Source organism: Sparus aurata, chromosome 4 (assembly GCF_900880675.1).
Source record: "Sparus aurata chromosome 4, fSpaAur1.1, whole genome shotgun sequence".
Lineage (NCBI taxonomy): Eukaryota > Metazoa > Chordata > Actinopteri > Spariformes > Sparidae > Sparus > Sparus aurata.
Window position 1 is genome coordinate 26,617,620 of NC_044190.1, and position 17,018 is coordinate 26,634,637.

General features: G+C 41.7%; 2 protein-coding genes across 4 annotated transcripts; one reads left to right on the forward strand and one right to left on the reverse strand.

Moving 5' to 3' along the window:
- Positions 1 to 994: 994 nt before the first annotated feature.
- On the reverse strand, positions 995 to 8,955 carry LOC115580122 (transcriptional repressor CTCF-like). Of its 2 annotated transcripts, none has more exons than XM_030414068.1 (13): positions 8,776 to 8,955; positions 6,669 to 6,932; positions 6,376 to 6,558; positions 5,892 to 6,261; positions 5,567 to 5,737; positions 5,149 to 5,282; positions 4,925 to 5,045; positions 4,679 to 4,828; positions 4,331 to 4,491; positions 4,057 to 4,239; positions 3,470 to 3,608; positions 2,436 to 2,612; positions 995 to 2,290 (listed from the first exon to the last, which is right to left on the reverse strand). In XM_030414068.1, exons 2-13 carry the CDS (start codon positions 6,909 to 6,911, stop codon positions 2,034 to 2,036), a joined length of 2,289 nt encoding a protein of 762 aa, XP_030269928.1. In that variant the 5' UTR covers positions 6,912 to 6,932; positions 8,776 to 8,955; the 3' UTR covers positions 995 to 2,033. The 2 variants fall into 2 exon arrangements, with proteins under 2 accessions (XP_030269928.1, XP_030269929.1); XM_030414069.1 differs by having other exon boundaries at positions 8,700 to 8,940.
- LOC115580121 (flocculation protein FLO11-like) lies at positions 2,174 to 15,756 on the forward strand. Of its 2 annotated transcripts, none has more exons than XM_030414067.1 (8): positions 2,174 to 2,308; positions 11,678 to 11,781; positions 11,898 to 12,354; positions 12,493 to 12,585; positions 12,663 to 12,699; positions 12,942 to 13,013; positions 13,099 to 14,469; positions 15,129 to 15,755. In XM_030414067.1, the coding sequence occupies exons 2-8, from the start codon at positions 11,717 to 11,719 to the stop codon at positions 15,398 to 15,400; spliced, it is 2,367 nt and encodes a 788-aa protein (XP_030269927.1). In that variant the 5' UTR covers positions 2,174 to 2,308; positions 11,678 to 11,716; the 3' UTR covers positions 15,401 to 15,755. The 2 variants fall into 2 exon arrangements, with proteins under 2 accessions (XP_030269927.1, XP_030269926.1); XM_030414066.1 differs by lacking the exon at positions 2,174 to 2,308 and adding an exon at positions 10,598 to 10,790 and having other exon boundaries at positions 15,129 to 15,756.
- Positions 15,757 to 17,018: the final 1,262 nt, after the last annotated feature.

Here is a 17,018-nt window from a genome sequence, read left to right on the forward strand (position 1 = left end):
AAGAAAATCAAACGATGAAGATCTTTCTTTTCTGATTAAAATTTCTTCCCCCAAACTACATAATGCACCTTTAAGCTAACAGGGATCTGTTTATATTTGGCGGACCCTGCCCTCTATCTAGCTTCAGTGTTCTGGGGACCGCAGACAGCTTGTTTATTCAGTTATGGAAAATAAAAAATAAAAATTTATTTATTACTGAATGTAGTATGTAAATATCACAGTTGAGATTTATTTTTTTTCTCCCAAACTACATAGTGCTCCTTTAATGTAACAGGTTCCCTTGCCTAGTTTCAGTAGTACTGATACCTTGTTAACAGTATAATCCAAAGTCAATAACAGGCTCCAAGTGTGAAGCTGCTGTCTGACATCCTAATCCAATGGGATCTAAGATTTTGATAACTTGTTTAAAGATCTCCTAAATTTCTGTATGGTTTTTGGCAGAAAATACATGTTTTTCACCATCACAGAACATTGTAGCATTTAAATGATTTTGCTGATGGCAGCATTGACAATAGAAAATCTCACGAGTAAGTGAAGTCATTTTTAATTGGCTTTAACATGCTCTTCTCACATGATGTGCATTCATACCACATCTCTCATGCAAAGAAGTTGGCCAGTGTTTCAGAGTCAGGCCATTTCCTGTTCATATCAGTCTAATTGGAGATGATTGATTTATTACAATAAAGCACAAGTATTAGCCAACAGCTGAAAGCTTACACTGAGTCATGATCCCATTTACAGAGAGAAACCCATTTCATTTGGCTTGTAAGTGAAGTAATAAAGCCTTCTGCAAATGCAGGCAGGTGGGTGATTGTATCCCAGTTAAAACTAGATTTTAATAAATGGCTAAAAATGAAAATGCCATTAAATATTGGGACACATTTGAACAATACCAGTGTGAAAATAGACTGACATCCAGTAAAAATGGTGCACAAGCCCTGCAATGCATTTTCAGGTAATTTCTGTTATTTAGACATACAGATGAGTGATGATCTTAATATCAAGTTGTCCATTTAATAAAATATATTTGCAAGCAAAATACACGGACATTTCTGTGTCAACACTCGGGTGTTACCCAGCCAATCCTGATAAAACAATGATTCGAGCCATTTTTTTTCCCAGTAACTGTACCACCAACATGTGTTATCTCTTGACTTTAAATATCCATGATAAAATAATTACAGCTGCAGAAAACTTAATCTCAATGTCTACTTTTTTTTTTTTATTGGTTGTACAGTCATACATCCGGTCTCAATTGCCACAGTTATTCAAATATCATTCAAGCAGCTACGTAGCATTGCATTGCCAATGGTACAAAAGGAAAACATCAACCCAAAGTGGAATGGCTACACAAAAGGAGCAAAAAAAAACCAAAAAAAAAACCAAAAACATTATTTCCTTGAAATTATCTGTGACAATGTTTAGTACATATGCATTATCTAGGGATGTTACAGTAGCAAGAAAGGAGCATAAGATAAGCAGTCTATTTAAGCTTTTAAAAACTAGATTAAAAAGGGATTTACTAACCACAGAAAAAGAAAACAAAATAAAAATATTCAAAATATTTTTTTCTTATGTTGAGGTGGCTGTGATTAAGGCAGTAAATCCATCAAGAGTTGCCTCTCAGTATAAGGACAATTCTGATGATACTGCAGCAGTTTTCTGTCCAAACTGAGAGGCACATTGAGCTCTTCAGTGAGGATATTCAAAATTCTTGTCAATATGCAGTAAAGCAAGATCCCTTACTAATTACACAAAAGTGGATAACAAGTTAACAACATTGAGAAGGCAAAGAATACTGCTGTCAATTACGGCCACCCCACAATCTTATGTTCTGAAATATGCATTTTTTGGTAGGCAAATCCTTATTAAAAATCTTTTTCACTCATCCAAGTCTTTTATCAATACACGATTAAAAAGCAAATCTTAAATTACAACAGTGATGTTTGTTTCTGTTTAGGAAGTGTTTGTCATCCTAAATTACAAAAATTAAGCGGTGATGCGTGTGTTTACAGGGTCGACCCTAACATCCATCACCGGTCCATCATGCTGAGGATCATCTCAGGGGTCAGGTCTCCATTAGGTGGGGCCTCAGACAGCTGTGCTGTGCCCTCTTCCTGGGACAACTCCTCCATCTGAATGGTAGACTTCCCTCCACCGACCACCACTTCCTCCACGGTCTCGTCGTGGCCATCTTCCTGGTCATCTTGTTCGGCGCCAACCTCCTTCTTCACAATGATGTCATCCACCTCTCCGGTGGCCTCATCCTCAACACGGATAATAGCAGCCGCTGTTAAGAAAGTTGCAGGTCAGAATCTGGTACTAATAGATGTAAAGAAATGTAAAAAAGCTTTTCACTGTTAAAATGATTTAAGATATCAGGTTGTGATCATTTTAATAGTCCATCAGCAAATTTAACATAGTCTGACGCTTACTGTCTGGTTTGTTCTTTGGGGGGCGTCCACGTTTCCTCTTGACTGGTGGCTCCACAGGGGCTGGGATAGGGACAACTGGTGGGGCCTGTTCCACCTCAATCCCACTTAAAAGCTCTTCATCCTCCACCTCCTCCTCCTCTTCCTCCTCCTCATCATCATCCAGCTCAGCCTCAGCCTCTACATGTGAAGTAATGACAACAAGCAGATACCAATTACATTTTTAGGACATTTACTGACAAAGTTTACTCAATATAATGACCACCACATTTATACATGAAGATTATTGACATTAAACTAAGTGGTATATAATATGTCTACTACATGTATTTGGATGCATCTAAAATATCAGGCAAAGAGAAAGCGTATGAAGCAGCTTAATGCTGTGCAATGTCATAAGCATGCACATTCGACAATAAATTGCTCTGATCACACATGGGCCAAGTCTGACATTACACAGACTTTATACCAGGGAGCTGGCAGGGTAAAGTCCAGTATCACTGATTTGGACATTTGCATTCACACATACAGCTTATCTGGGTAATGTCTGTTAAAGATCATGGTAGCAGTGCATGTGTGAGTACATCGTGAGAAACTAAAACAGTGTTTCACACAGGATTTTGTGAAACTATGGGGGGTGGACTCCGGACCCTCAATCTGGTGCACTTTGACAAAAAAATTAAGGAGGCTATCGCATTAACAACATGACCATGATTGAGAAATGATGGAAAATATAACATGTAGAATATAATCTGGTGTTTAGTCCAGTCCTTAAAATGTATTCCACAAGCAAGGATGTGAAACATTACAGATCTTTTGTGCCATTGGATCAATAGGAAACCATGGCGCAGAAAATTAGGACTATGGCAGGACTCAAGAGTCTTGTTAATTAATATGAAACACTGCTAAAATAAAAACACACTGGCCGAGTGTTGCTTCAATGGTGAATAGGCTCCTTTGACCCATTTTGAACACATTACATTGCATATTCTAGCATCAAACTGAGGAGCTGCTACAAAAGCATAGATATACAGTACCTGTGTCATCATCATCATCATTCCTCCTCGTCTGCATCTTCCTCTTCCTGCCCCTGCGACCCTTTTTGGGTGTGGGAGTTCCATTTTCTTCATCAACAATCTCACCATTGCAGTTCTCAGCATGACGCAGCATAGTGTTCTGTGGAGCACATGCATAACAATCAACTCTCAGTGACATGCTGGCTAAATAAATTAATAAATAAATAAATCCTCTGTGCCAAATCCAAGGCTATGTAATAAGATCTGAATACTGAACCCGTAGAAAGCCCCTATTCAGTCTAATAAGAATTGCTCAATGTGCATATACAAAAATAAAGTTTCTACTTCCAGGCGTATATAGAACTACAGGAATACTGAATACACGCAAAGTTTTCTGTACTGGCCCTTTTACAAATATAAAAAACCTTCATGAATCAAAAATTAATCAACGTCATTTGTGGATAGAGGTAATCTGTTAACAGTTTTGCACTACATATGGATATGGGGCCAATGGGCAAATCTAGACCCAAGACTGAGCAACAGTACTGTAGCCAGCTTGTATTATACATAAAAGAAAAAACATCATTAAAAACAGAAGTCATTCCTACCCTGCGGGTGAAGGTCTTGCTGCACTTGTTGCAAACGAAGGCAGTGGGGATAAAGTTGGGATCATGGTAGCGCTTGAAGTGCATATCCAGAAGCTGCTTCTGCCGGAATGTTTTCTCACACTGGCTGCAGGCGAATGGCTTCTCTCCAGTGTGTGTACGCTTGTGCATTATCATGTGGCGTTCCTAGGTCAGACAAAAATAGTAATTTAATAAGTTAGTATGTGGAAATAAAAAATATTAGCAATACATAGGTGTTCACAGTCCACACACACACCTGTCGGCAGCAGTAGTCACACTGTTCACACTTAAAACGTTTCTCATTCTTGTGGGTCTTCTGGTGTTGGATGAGAGCGTATCGCTCATGAAAAACAGCATCACAGTAACGACATTTCTTTCCCGTCTCAATGAATGAGTGTTGCTTCCGCAAGTGAACACCTGGAACAGGACCAGAAAGACATGAAAATTAGTTGGACATATGTTACTCTGGCCTGTTGTATGGTTGAAAACAAGAACTGTCCTTAAGATGTCCAATTGAACACAGGCATTGCCAAAACTTGTTTTACCACATCTTATCATTTTAATAACACAAAGTTTGAAGTAAAAATTATGACAAATAACTAACCAAGGTCACTCTTGCGTGCGATGACAGTATCACAGTGTGGGCAGTGGAACTTAGCCACATTCTCAGTGTGTTTCTGCAGAATATGCATCTTCATGGTGCCACTCTGTGTGAAACGGGCATGGCAGATATAGCACTCGTACGGCTTCTCACCTGCAACAAAGGGGAGAGAATTTAGTAACTGGACAAGTCTTCTCAAACTGGGAGTAAACTGAAGCTTTTGGCCAGTAGATGGTGCAAGTATGTTACCTGAATGAGTCCTCATGTGTCTCTTCAGCTTGTATGTGTCCCTGCTAGCATAGCTGCACAGACTGCACTGGAAGGGTCGCTCTCCTGTATGAGAGCGGATGTGCCTTTTCAGCTTGCTGACCTAGAAGAGACAGAAATATTTAAATAGGAGTCTATCCAGGGGAATAGAGAGAAGAATTACAGATTAGTTGAAGTTGAACACAGATCAACTTGTGATTACTTGCCTCCACACTGCAATAGTCACACATGGAGCACTTGAAGGGCTTCTCATGTGTGTGTTTGTAGCGTCGATGACGCACCAACTCACCGCTGGTCACAAATGCCATGTCACAATCCGTGCATTTGTGTGGCCGAGTACCTAAACAAATGGAGCACAGTTTGAGAATGAGAAACACTCGCCATGGTTTAGTAATACAAATATTTCTATGCCTGCTTTGTCTCAAAGTAACAGGAAGCAAAAGCAATCATATCATGGATGAAAAATAACAATGTCTTGACAGAATTGTGCTAAATAACTCAAGTAAACTAAAACTAGCCAGTTCAATTCTGTAGATTCAATTCTTCACTCACCAATTTATCTGAACTATTCAATATGTTTTCAGTCAAGTACATTTTTTTTTTTTTCAACAGTTTTTGCATTACCTGTATGTGTGTTGAGGTGGTTCCTCAGCAGTGTCACTGTCCGAAAAGCTCGTCCACACAAGTGACATTTATGCGGTCTCTCGTCTGTGTGGCTCTTCATGTGTCGGTCCAGGTTGGAGCGCCTTGGGCAGGTGTAGCTACACAACTCACACTGGAAGGTCTTCTTTACACCTGTACACACAAAGAGGAGATCATGGTTAATTTAAAGCACTACAAGTGTATATACCACTTTAGGATTGTAAAGAGGAACCTCACAAAGCTAAAGTACAATCTAAAATGTTTAATGTTAAAAAAAAAAAAAAAAAAAAAAAATTCAGTGTCGAACCTTTTTTCTTGATCTTGGTGGGCTTTGGTGGCTTCATGTTGCCTACAACCTTCTCAGCATTCACTTCCGACAGCAGCCCCTCCTGCTGCTCTTCTTCAAAGTCGTACACAGAGACATCCATGTCACGATTGCCATCCCCATACCGCAGGCGGCTCTTCTTTCCTTTCTTTCCTTTACGCAGGGTAGTGATGGGCTGGTAATCGGGGTCCTTGGACCATTCTGCTTCTTCTTGCTGTGGCACAGCAGTTTCTATTTCTGCTGGCTCTTCTCCTTCCTCCTCTGCCATTGTTCCTTGAAGCTCCTCATGGGCTGCCTGGAGCTCCTCCTGCTCTACAGTCTCTACTTCACCATTAGCCCCAACTTTTACCACCTAAAAAAACATTACATTTCTTCTCAATATGACCTGGCCATTTTCAGCAAGCCAAATAACGACACAACTAGAAAACCTGATCTTGTTTAAGAGCAACCCAGTGTGGTTTCTCACCTGGAAACCCTCAGGCAAGGGAAGAGTGTGACAGATAACCGGCTCTGCATCTTTGTTTCCTGCTGATGCATCAACATAGGTGGCCTGGAGCCCTTCTACAGTTGCTGTTGTGACAGGTACCTGCACCAGCTGAAGCTGACCAAGACCTAATGCAGCTCCAGCCTGCTCCTCCATATTCACCACCTAGATTGAAAAACAAAACACTCTTAAATTCGATCAAATTATAAAACTACTTCTCAAGAAGTAAAATTATTGATAATCCAAGAAAGGTTTAACCTGTGTTCTATACAAACCTGGAGTGTGATGATCTGACCATCGTCGCCACCAGTAACAGTCACGGTGCCGCCTCCCTCCAACACCTCCGTCTTCATTTGCAGCAGAGTCGGATCAAGAGCATCCATCACCATCATCTCCATGTTACCAGCCACCTCCCCCTGTTGAGCTATGGCTGCCCCTTGCATCAAGGTCTCTCCCCCTTCTGGTAGGGCCTTTCCATCAGCCTGGGTGGTTTCCATGGTAACAACCTCACCCTCCATGGTGATAGGCCAATGAACACCCTTAAAAAAAAGACATTTATCAAAATTCTGAGAAATTCCTCCATGGATGAATATTCACATGGTTTTACTTACTAATAAACATTTGGCAGGACATATTTGCTCAGCTCAACTTCACTTATCTAAAACTTACTAATCACTCTTAATATTAACTGAGCTTTAGCTAGTAGTGTCGTTGTAAACAATTTAGCTTTGTGATGGACTAGAGTCATGTTATTTGCAGTGTCTGTCAATTTAAACGATAATTTCTTAACTTGCGAAAGTCTCTGTGGTAAAACTAAATCAAGCAAAAGACTGAGTATGCATAAGTAGAAAGACAACACATCCAACTGTCGCAGAAGAGGTGTCATCTCAATCATCATTCACTGAAACCCATAACCACTCTGTCAAGTTGGATTATATCGAGGAGCTCACGGGACTGACCAACTCTCCTTGTGCATAACTGCATCTGCCAATATGGCCAGAATTGTGTGTCTTTTTTTTTTTAACGTGTTTTCTGCCTGGTGACTGCCACGTCAGTAAAGTATGTCGACCTGCGAGTACATAGTTTTAGTATACAGGCAGGTGTCATTCATGGTACAATTCAACAGGGCTTTAATGGAATCTATGCATCTCTCACCATTAACCACTGTAGATATTTTTTTCTGAAATGAGGGAAGCTGAAAGGAATGGGACTTTGGCTCTTGACAGGGGTGTTGTAGTAGTATCAGCAGACGATATCTCAATGGTTGAGTGTGGGCTTTTTGTCATTTTAATGACCTGACTCTGTAATCGACCATTTAAAAAGGGCCACTCATTAATTTTGCATGCATTGACATAATCATTTATCCTCTCTGAATTCGTGGCAATTAGTATGCTCTCTTTAAAACATTAGACCAAACAATGCAACAACAAGGTTAAATGTGTAATTGAACTGTCTCCATATGTCGAGGTAGAAACAGGCAGATGCAGTGATAGAAAACTGGTTAAAACTTGTATTTTAGAGGCATATGGAGACTATCTCTCTATCATGGCCATTCCTGATTTCTGTTACATTATGCACCAAGTCTGGCTGAATACAATGAAGGCCAAATATAGGCCATAAATATATATACACACACACACAAAACTACAGACACACGACAGAATGAGGGAAGAGTTGAGCACGCGTCAGATAAAGTAGCTTAATGTAAAACTCAAGTGAACAGTATGTTGCGAAGACGAAACCCGTGAGGGTTTATCATGCATAGTACCACTATCTTGTCCAAAAGTGAGGTTAACTCTCAAAAAGTGGTGATTTACTCCTTCCTGTGCTGGTCTGCGATAATTAAACATTGATGCGCTGCCTGTTTGTCATTTACTGAATTCACAATCAGTCGATCAATCAACGATTCAGTTACACGTTCGTTTGTTTTACGTGCACCTTAATTCGTAACATTTCGTTGTTAACTTACAGTCTTTCGGTCTTTTAAGTCATATATTGTTAAAACGGTACAAACTACTGAAGCGTCAACTCGTGTTAGTTGGTTTGTTAACTCGAGAGGCGCGAGTACGTCTGAAAACAGGAAACAAAGGGCACGATAAGATGGACGTCAGGCCTGAACAAACTTAAAACAGAAACACTCATAAATACAACCATCCCTCTGCAAATACCCAAAAATATCAGCCAAAAACGACCAAATCGCTCAACTGAGACCGGGAGTTGCAGTTTATATACGGATTTAGTGCATTTTGGACAACGATAGAGGGAGACAAACACCCCCCGCCAGCCGCCTGGCCGGTAAGCCCTACCGTGACACCTAGAGGCCGACGACGGCTCCTACAAAAACGTTTCCGTGTTTGGAGGCAAAGCGACGTCTTCACTTACTCCCGGCTGTTTCTTTTCCTCGTTATATTCACTTCGAAGCTCGGCGTCTGTGATCGCTCCCTTCGATCCCGCTGTGGCCGTCCGTGCGTGCTGAGCGCCGGACTAATAATTTTCTCCCGCTTTGGAAGAGTGGGCCTAACACAAAATGGCGGCCCTCAAGAGCTAACGCGGCTGCGCAAACACAGCGCCCGAGGGAGTAAAGGGGCGTTGCCGAGCCGTGGCTGTGGGTGATGGGCGCCAGATTTGAATTGAGGCGTGGGCGTGGCGTCCGGAAACACTATCAGGGCGATCGACGGACACGAGAGGTTTCTGATCAGCTTTCTGAGGAGAAGTACAGGTCGTTTTTATTCAAGAGGGAAATATAGACCTCCAACATCTTCAAATCTCTGTTAAATCGAGGTGACACGTATTTCCAGAATTAAAGAAGTTCATAAAATCCGTCACCAGAGGGCAGTATGAATGTTTTAGGTGTAGGGCGGGCCTCACAGCACACAGATGGTCGTGATTGCAAATCATTCTCAAGGGTTTCCATGTAGAGTTGTGTCAGTGTAGATAGAAGGTGACATTTTCACATCCAGAAAGTGACTTGCATTAATGGCATAGGGTTGACAACCAGCAGTTTATAAATGGAAGCCAATATTGTCCTAAATCCTGATATCACCACTGTGATCAGATAAAATTGCTGGGAGGGAAAGTGAGATGCTGGGCCTATCATTAATCCCCTGTGCAGTGTGTCCTTACAGCTTTCCTACAGTACTTCCTGGCCCCAGACGTGCTGTTTTGTAGCAAGGTTCAACATGTCAGATTTGGAATATGCAACATTTAAAAATTTCATTCAACCTTCTTTTAGCTTATTGGTCTATCACACAAACAGAATTCACCGTAATACTGTGCTTCCATGTGACAGTAACCTTCTGTCGGTCTATTACACCTACACCTTTGCACTGAAATAGCTGATGTCATATTGTTCCATGTGGAAAACCTGACATGGGTTCATAAGCGGAAAACAAGTTATTTATGGGTTGTTATGAACTGCTCAGAGTGGAAACAGTCCTGAAATATATAAGTACTTTCAGAATCATACAGAAAAGAAAAACGATCCATCGAGCAAAACTGTATGTAAGTGCATTTAATCAAACTGTTACAGTCATAGATCAATGTTGAATGATATGAAGCATTTTCTAACCTATGCCAATGGAGCCACTGTGAATTATGCATTTATATTTATCAAGTTTCAAACCAGAAATAATTTTTCTTGGTTTTATTATTTGATATTTAAATTAGGCAACACAGTTTTCGTAAAGCTTACCACACATACTCCCAGGGGAGTTTGTAGTATAATTAAAATTCTTGTTTCTGAACAAGTCTCAGTTCTTTTTTATCTTTTTTTTATAACCATCCTCTTTGGACTATTAGAGACAGTTTCCTTTAATATTAGTGAGACAGCTCACTTTGAAATTTAAAAGGACGCAAGTGTGTGTAATTGTACACCAGATCAGCCTGTCATTTAAAGCATTTCAGCATCTTTTCCGCATATAAAATAAATTATTAATTTGTTACATAACCAATAGAACATTTTGTTCATTACACTTCTTCTCCATGGCAGTATATTCATATATTCGCACTTGTCGTGGACTAGGATGCATTGATGAAACAAATCTGAGTGCGGTCACTTTATTCCTCCCTCTCTCTCTGCCTCTTCTTATTTTGTCACCATCTTTTTCTCATGGTTTTCCTCTCAGAGGGGAGGGGGCAGAGAAAGGCGAGGTTCTGTTGTCAGATCTGTCAGTCTAGCCAGCCTGGCCCCGCCCCCCCCCCCCCCTCACTGGAGGCATTACATACTGCTGGTGCTCGTGCTCTTAGCAACGGTGCCTCAGCAACAGAGCTCCACAGCAACAGCGTGCCGTGTCTCCCCAATGGAGCTGCCATTGGGCGGACCAGCGCTCAGGCACTACACCCAGAGCAGACCGAGACCCCACCGACAAAAACTGAACTACCGTCCCAGCAGACCACAGGTAATGTGAAGGAGGATCAGAGAGGTTTTGTAAAAATGGAGTGTGAGGGAAAGGTGGTGTGTGTGTGAGGAGAGAAAATGGAAGGGAGGCAGAGATGTAATAGGGTACAGAGGGGAGAGGCAGGGGGAAGGGAACGACGTAGGGGGAGTGCTGTGAAAGATGCCTAGTCCCTGCTTGATTAAGGCAGTCCCATTGTACCGGTCACCGGCTGTTTGAAGAACCCACACTTGGTGTTTGACTGAATGTCTTCTTGTACTCTCTCCGACAAAAAGCTGCTATAGTATGGTTTTTATTTTTTCACATGATTGTATGAAAAGAGTGTGTGTGATCATCTCCATTTTCCACTGAGCTGATCATGTTGTCACAGAGCTATTAGGCTGTAGACATATAGTCACTCCCTCGGAGCCAGTGGCCAGGGAGACAAAATCCAAGCAATTCCCCTGATAGGATATCATGTAACGTTGACTTCTGCTAAATTTGTATTCTGCAGTCAACCTCCTGGCTTTTATTGCTACTTGTGTGCACAGATGTTAATATGATCAGGATGATGCAACGCTGTATAGCTGCAATTTCGATATCAGATTACCTACATTGGCAAAATGAGTTATCCTGCCCTCATTCCGCATGTAAAACCCAGTGACGCCCCCCCATTGTACGTTACTGAGCAACTGACTCCCAGGAGGCTGGTTTGTAGCATGACTGGATGAGAGATTCAAACCAAAATACACCTATAGAGGCAGAAGAAACACTTGTGCCAGAGTGTGTGGGTTTTTCAGAGGTGATGCTTATGTAATGTAAAGTTTCACGTGATGCATGTTGCTCTTCAGTATCTGTTTGTTTGATCTTTAGTGTGAAATGTGTTTTCTGTATATGTGTGTGGTCATTAGGAGACGATAATTGAGAGTGAAAATGAAGTCCTTGAGTTCATGGGGAGGGTGGATGAAGGAGTTGAAGAGTTCTTTACTAAGAGAGTGCTGCCTACTGATACACTGTGAGTATCACCAGCTGCCACTCAGCTGATCTATATCCCAACAATACTGCTTTCATAAATTGTACTACAGACCCGAATGCACACAGGATTGATCTGGTATATGATCCTTTATATAGGAAAAAGCAAGATGAGGAGTCTATCACAGTTCACGAAGTGGCTCCTGCCAGCTCTGTCCCTTGTCCACCCCCGACGAAAACACTCAGGAGGAAGCTTGGCGATTTCTTTACTCTCAGAAAGAGACGTGGTCTGAAATCAGAAGCAAGCCAAGAGGGGCGTCCCAAAAAGGCCTCCATCGCTGATTTCATCCGCCCGCTCAGGGAGGTGGCCAGAGCAGAGAAAGATAAAGACAAGGACCGAGTGAAGGAGCAGGACAAGGAAAATGAAAAGGAGAAAGCAAAAGAGAATCCCAGCGCTGTTACTGGAGAGTCAGCTGCTCAGGAGACACCTGTTTCTAGTGCGCCACCGCTGAGGGGCGAAGCGGTGCCTCCCCGCCGAGCTCTCAGAGAGGGGAAATCCCAGTCTCTTATTTTGCTGTCTGGATCAGCAGCAGGGAGTACTAATGCCAGAAACAAGGTGAGTGTGTGTAGAGTTTTTATACATACATACATACATATATATATATACATACATACATACATACATACATACATACATTTAGATCAATAGATATGTTTGGAAAAGCACTCATTACTCTGCTGTTGCTGGTTTCAGAAACAGTTCGAAGGACAACATAGCTTTGAACAGAAACTCCACCTCATGCTTCAACGTATTGGAGTTTCCAAAGCCCAGCCAGGGGAGACACAGGTGTGTGGATGTCTTGATTAAGATATGTAAACTGTAGTGATCTTCAGTAGTTTTAAATACCTCCTTTGTTCTTATAGAATCAGGAGGGAGAGATGAAAAAAGCAGAATCTGAAGGTATGTTCTCTTATCTATGTGATGGTTAACATGATCAAACTCTTCTCTGCTCCAGATTAGTGGTAATGAGGCCAGATTAATCTTCGAAGTTGAGGGATTTGTATCAAACAGACTTTATGACATAGATCAGTTCTTCATTAAAAGGATTTATTATCTCTTTGGGCTGAAAAGACTGTTTTCAATCCATTATTGGAACATTAGTCAATTAATTCCTCTAGTAAAATAAGATATTTTTGCCTCAGGTACCATCATTGACAGTAAATCTGAGCCTCCACCAACTTTCACAAAACCTCGGACGATGTCTGCTTCATCAGGTAAAACACACACCCAACCACAGATCGACTCTCCCATCTGTGTATGATAAGCTTAACAATTCGCCGCAATAATTTTTGTCTTCAGATACAAGGCATCAAATTCGCCCAAGTGTGTCAGCACACGAGTCTGCTGGGAAACCCGCTTTGCTTCCAAAGCCTGTTCTCAAGCCAGGTCCACCCCCAACAACATCTGGCCGCAACACACCTGAGAACGAGCTAGCTCAAATACAGGAAGCGGAGACAAACACGCCCACTAAACAGAGTCCAACTGCAGCTCCGTCTACCCCTACTCCTGCCCCCACTGCTACCATCTCTCCTACTGCACCGACAATCTCAAACTCAGTCCCCGACTCAACTGATTTTACTATTTCCCCTTCAAGTACTGTACTGCCCTCTGACACAGATATATGCACTGACTCTGTACACCCCACCGCAGCAGCTACAACAGCAACGAATGTTACAGAGGTCGACAGCAAACCCTCAATCCCTGAAGCTGCCACTGAAATCCCCACTACTAGCTTTCAGACTACCCTTACAAGCACCACTACACCCACAGAGCCCCCAACCACTGCTTCAGTCACTTCCTCTGAGTCCATTACTCCTAGCATCTCTGTCACTTCCAGCTCAACAACAACAACTACGCATTCCACTACCAATTTGGAAACGGTTTGTGCTCCCAGCAGCCCGGTTTCCACAACATCCACAAATTTGTCAACTAAGTCTACTTTCCCAGAGCCAAATGATCTCTCAGTTGATGCTCCTCTTGCTGCTGGTGGTGATGCAGCTTTTACTGTCACCACCACAGCCTCTGTACCCTCCACCAGCACATCAGATATGGCTGCTACCACCAGTTCAGTTATTGTAGCTAGTGATGATTCCACTTCAGTCACCTCCGTTGGCTCTGTAACTTTCGTTGCAGCAGTCACTACTACATCTCCACCTCCTGACACGAGTGAAACCATTACACCTTCATCCTCTCTGGTCTCTTCTGCACTTCCTCCCACCAGTTCCACCTCTTCCACCACCACCACTACAAGCCCAACATCCAACGACTGCATGGACTCTGTCTGCACTTCCACCATTACTCACCCAGCCACCTCTAGCTCTGCTGATATCTCTGCTCCCTCCACTTCATCCAGTGAAACAAACCCTACAGACACCACTACCACCACCACTACCAGTCTAAACTGCGCAGGTACCACCTCCACCACCAGTTCAGCTAACGCAGCTGCTATTAGCTCCCCGGTCCCGACTGACTCAGACACACCTAACACTGACGATGTCAGCACTACCCTCACACCGACTGTCTCTGGCCCCGTCACGACTGAAAACTCAAGTGCTACTTCTCCCCAGTTGACCAAGCCAGCACCTGCTAATGATAGTCCAGGCCAGGATAATAATTTACAGACATCTCCTGAAGAAAGATCCAGCGAAGAGCCTGCAGAGAAGGGTGCAGGTAAGTTTTAAATTTTGTGAATATTTAAGGTTGAGTTCACACTAAAATGAAAATTAGTATCTATTAGCGCTCATATCGATGGGAGTTGGGTAAAGTTTCAGGAGCTTTATAGCAAACAGTGTTGCAGCATTCTCTTTCTCTCTCTTGAACAACTGAAGTAAATGTGGTCTTATTTTGGACTAAAAAAACACGTCAGATAAAATGGCCCAATACCGCTCATCTGGCGTAATCCAAGTCTCCAGAAGCCCTGATATCCCAAACTGATTTGAAAGAACATTATTTAAACCCTTGATGCGTGGTGGAGCTAGTACAGGGATGCACTCCAATTTTTTTAGCTCAGCAGCTGCAGTGAACATTTCATCTTAATAACAGGTGTAAACAACATGTTTTCAAATCAACTTTCGATCTCGTGGCATCCAGAGAATTGGATTATGCTGGCCAAACTGAATCTAGCCATTTTATGTTTTAAAACAATTTTACATCTACTTTAGTTCAGAGCGCCAGAACACTAGTATGCTGTGAAGCTCCAGAAATGTTTTTGGGATACAAAACTTCACTCAGATTTCCATCCACATGGGGGTGAGTAGATAATGGTTGAATTTTCCTTTAATGTATGCCTGCATGCACTTGTGATAATTGTGATTTTCCTCTCTCGACAGCAAATGAGGTGGTTCAAAAAAGCAAGGAAGCTGACACAGATGAGAGCAAGAAAGTCGTCGGTGGTGAGAAGGAGAGGGAGAATGAAAATGAGAAGCCTGTGCTGGACAACAGTGAAGTGATAAAGAAAGAAGCACAGGAAAAAAGTGTGAAACCTGAAGAAGATGTAGTGAAAACAGAAGTGGCTGAACCCGTATTAGGAAGAGATGGTAGTGATGAGGGAGTGAGAGATGGTCAAAAACAAGAAGAAACCAAGTCAGTGGTTGAGAAGTAATTCACAAATACAGAATTTACTAAACACGGGACCAACTACTGTGACAGGGGCAGGAGAGGCCACAGTAAAGAGTAAAGGGTGGGGGCAGACGATCCATGGCACTTCCTACAGGGACCACCACATTACAGCAGCACACCACAGAGGGTGGGCCACTGGACCAAAGAACTGAGATCCCCTTGGTGTGATGTAATCAACAAATCCAGCAGTGTCTTTGTCCTTTTTTAACTTATGTTTAAATTTTTGCATTGCACGTATGATTATGTACCATAAGACAACTACTGTGGTAAAATACACCATGTTTACAATAGATGGATAAGAGACATAGTTATGACTATTAAATGGATTATTAGATTGACTGAGTGATCCCCTCTTGTTTTTACTGTGTGAATGCATTATTTCTAAGGAATTTCTGTTTTTTGACAAGGAAATCTTTAATCGAGGTTCACTTGCTTGCTTTTTCTGAAGTTCACGGACTTCCTCTGTTGCCACTGGCATAGCTTAAATGTTACTAAACGTGATCATGTACCATTGTCTCTGTTCAACAGGGGTCTTTGGTACCAGATTTGAACAACCTGGTGATAGTTGAACTAAGTCCATGTGCAGAGAAAGAACATGAGGTGTTGTTAAAAGCTCCAGAAAAAACTAGTAAGCACACTTTGAGTTATATTATTTTGTTAAACCACTGTTTACAATATTAATGTGAAATCAAAGTTTGTATGATGCTTTCTGGGTTTTAAATTTTGATAGACATATTTATTATATTTTATATATTTGTAAGGACCATATACAACATGAAACATCAATGCTAACATATATGCAGCATATATTACCCTTATCATACCAATTTTTAAAGTAAAATCCTATTTATAGCTGGATATTAGTTAAACCATCAAAGCTATGATGTTGGACATAATCCAAACTCAGTTGATAAATATCACACATCTGTAAAAGTGACCTTCATTAACATGAACATTTGTTGTTGATTTAATGTTGATGAAGGTTCTCAGTCATCCAGGCCCGGGTAATTCTAAGTGCTGTATCAATAGGGCGTGGACTGGAAACTGGACTTGTTTAAGTTTCTTGAAGATGTCTCACCTCTCATCCAAGAGGCTTCTTCAGTTCTAACTAGCTGGAAGGGAGCTGCAGGCTTTTACACTCCCCAGAGTTGGGGAGTTTTCTCCCCAGACAGCTTAACAACCATTAACACCTGGGCTCACCTAGCCCTAGCAATTCACAAGAAGGCTGGTTAAGGCAACGACCAACAAGTGGCCCTAACAACTCTGAAACTCAGAGCTCACACATGTCCTTAACGACTCTATAAAGACACTCTCACACAGAGTTTAAATACCTGCAACTCCCCTCCAGTTTGTTAGAACTGAAAAAGCTTGTTTCCAAAGCAAAGTAAGTGAATTTATAAAGAACTCTTCTGACACAAGGCAATGCTTCACAGAGACATAGAAATGCATTAAATGGGTCAATGTTGAAATGGTGTTCAGTAAACAATAACAAAAAAGCACAAATGAATAGAAAAAAATGCATTTAAAGGGAAATAAAAACAAAATGCAAAGAAACATAGATTTTTAAAAATGCATTTAAAGCAAATACAAGATTTAAGAAT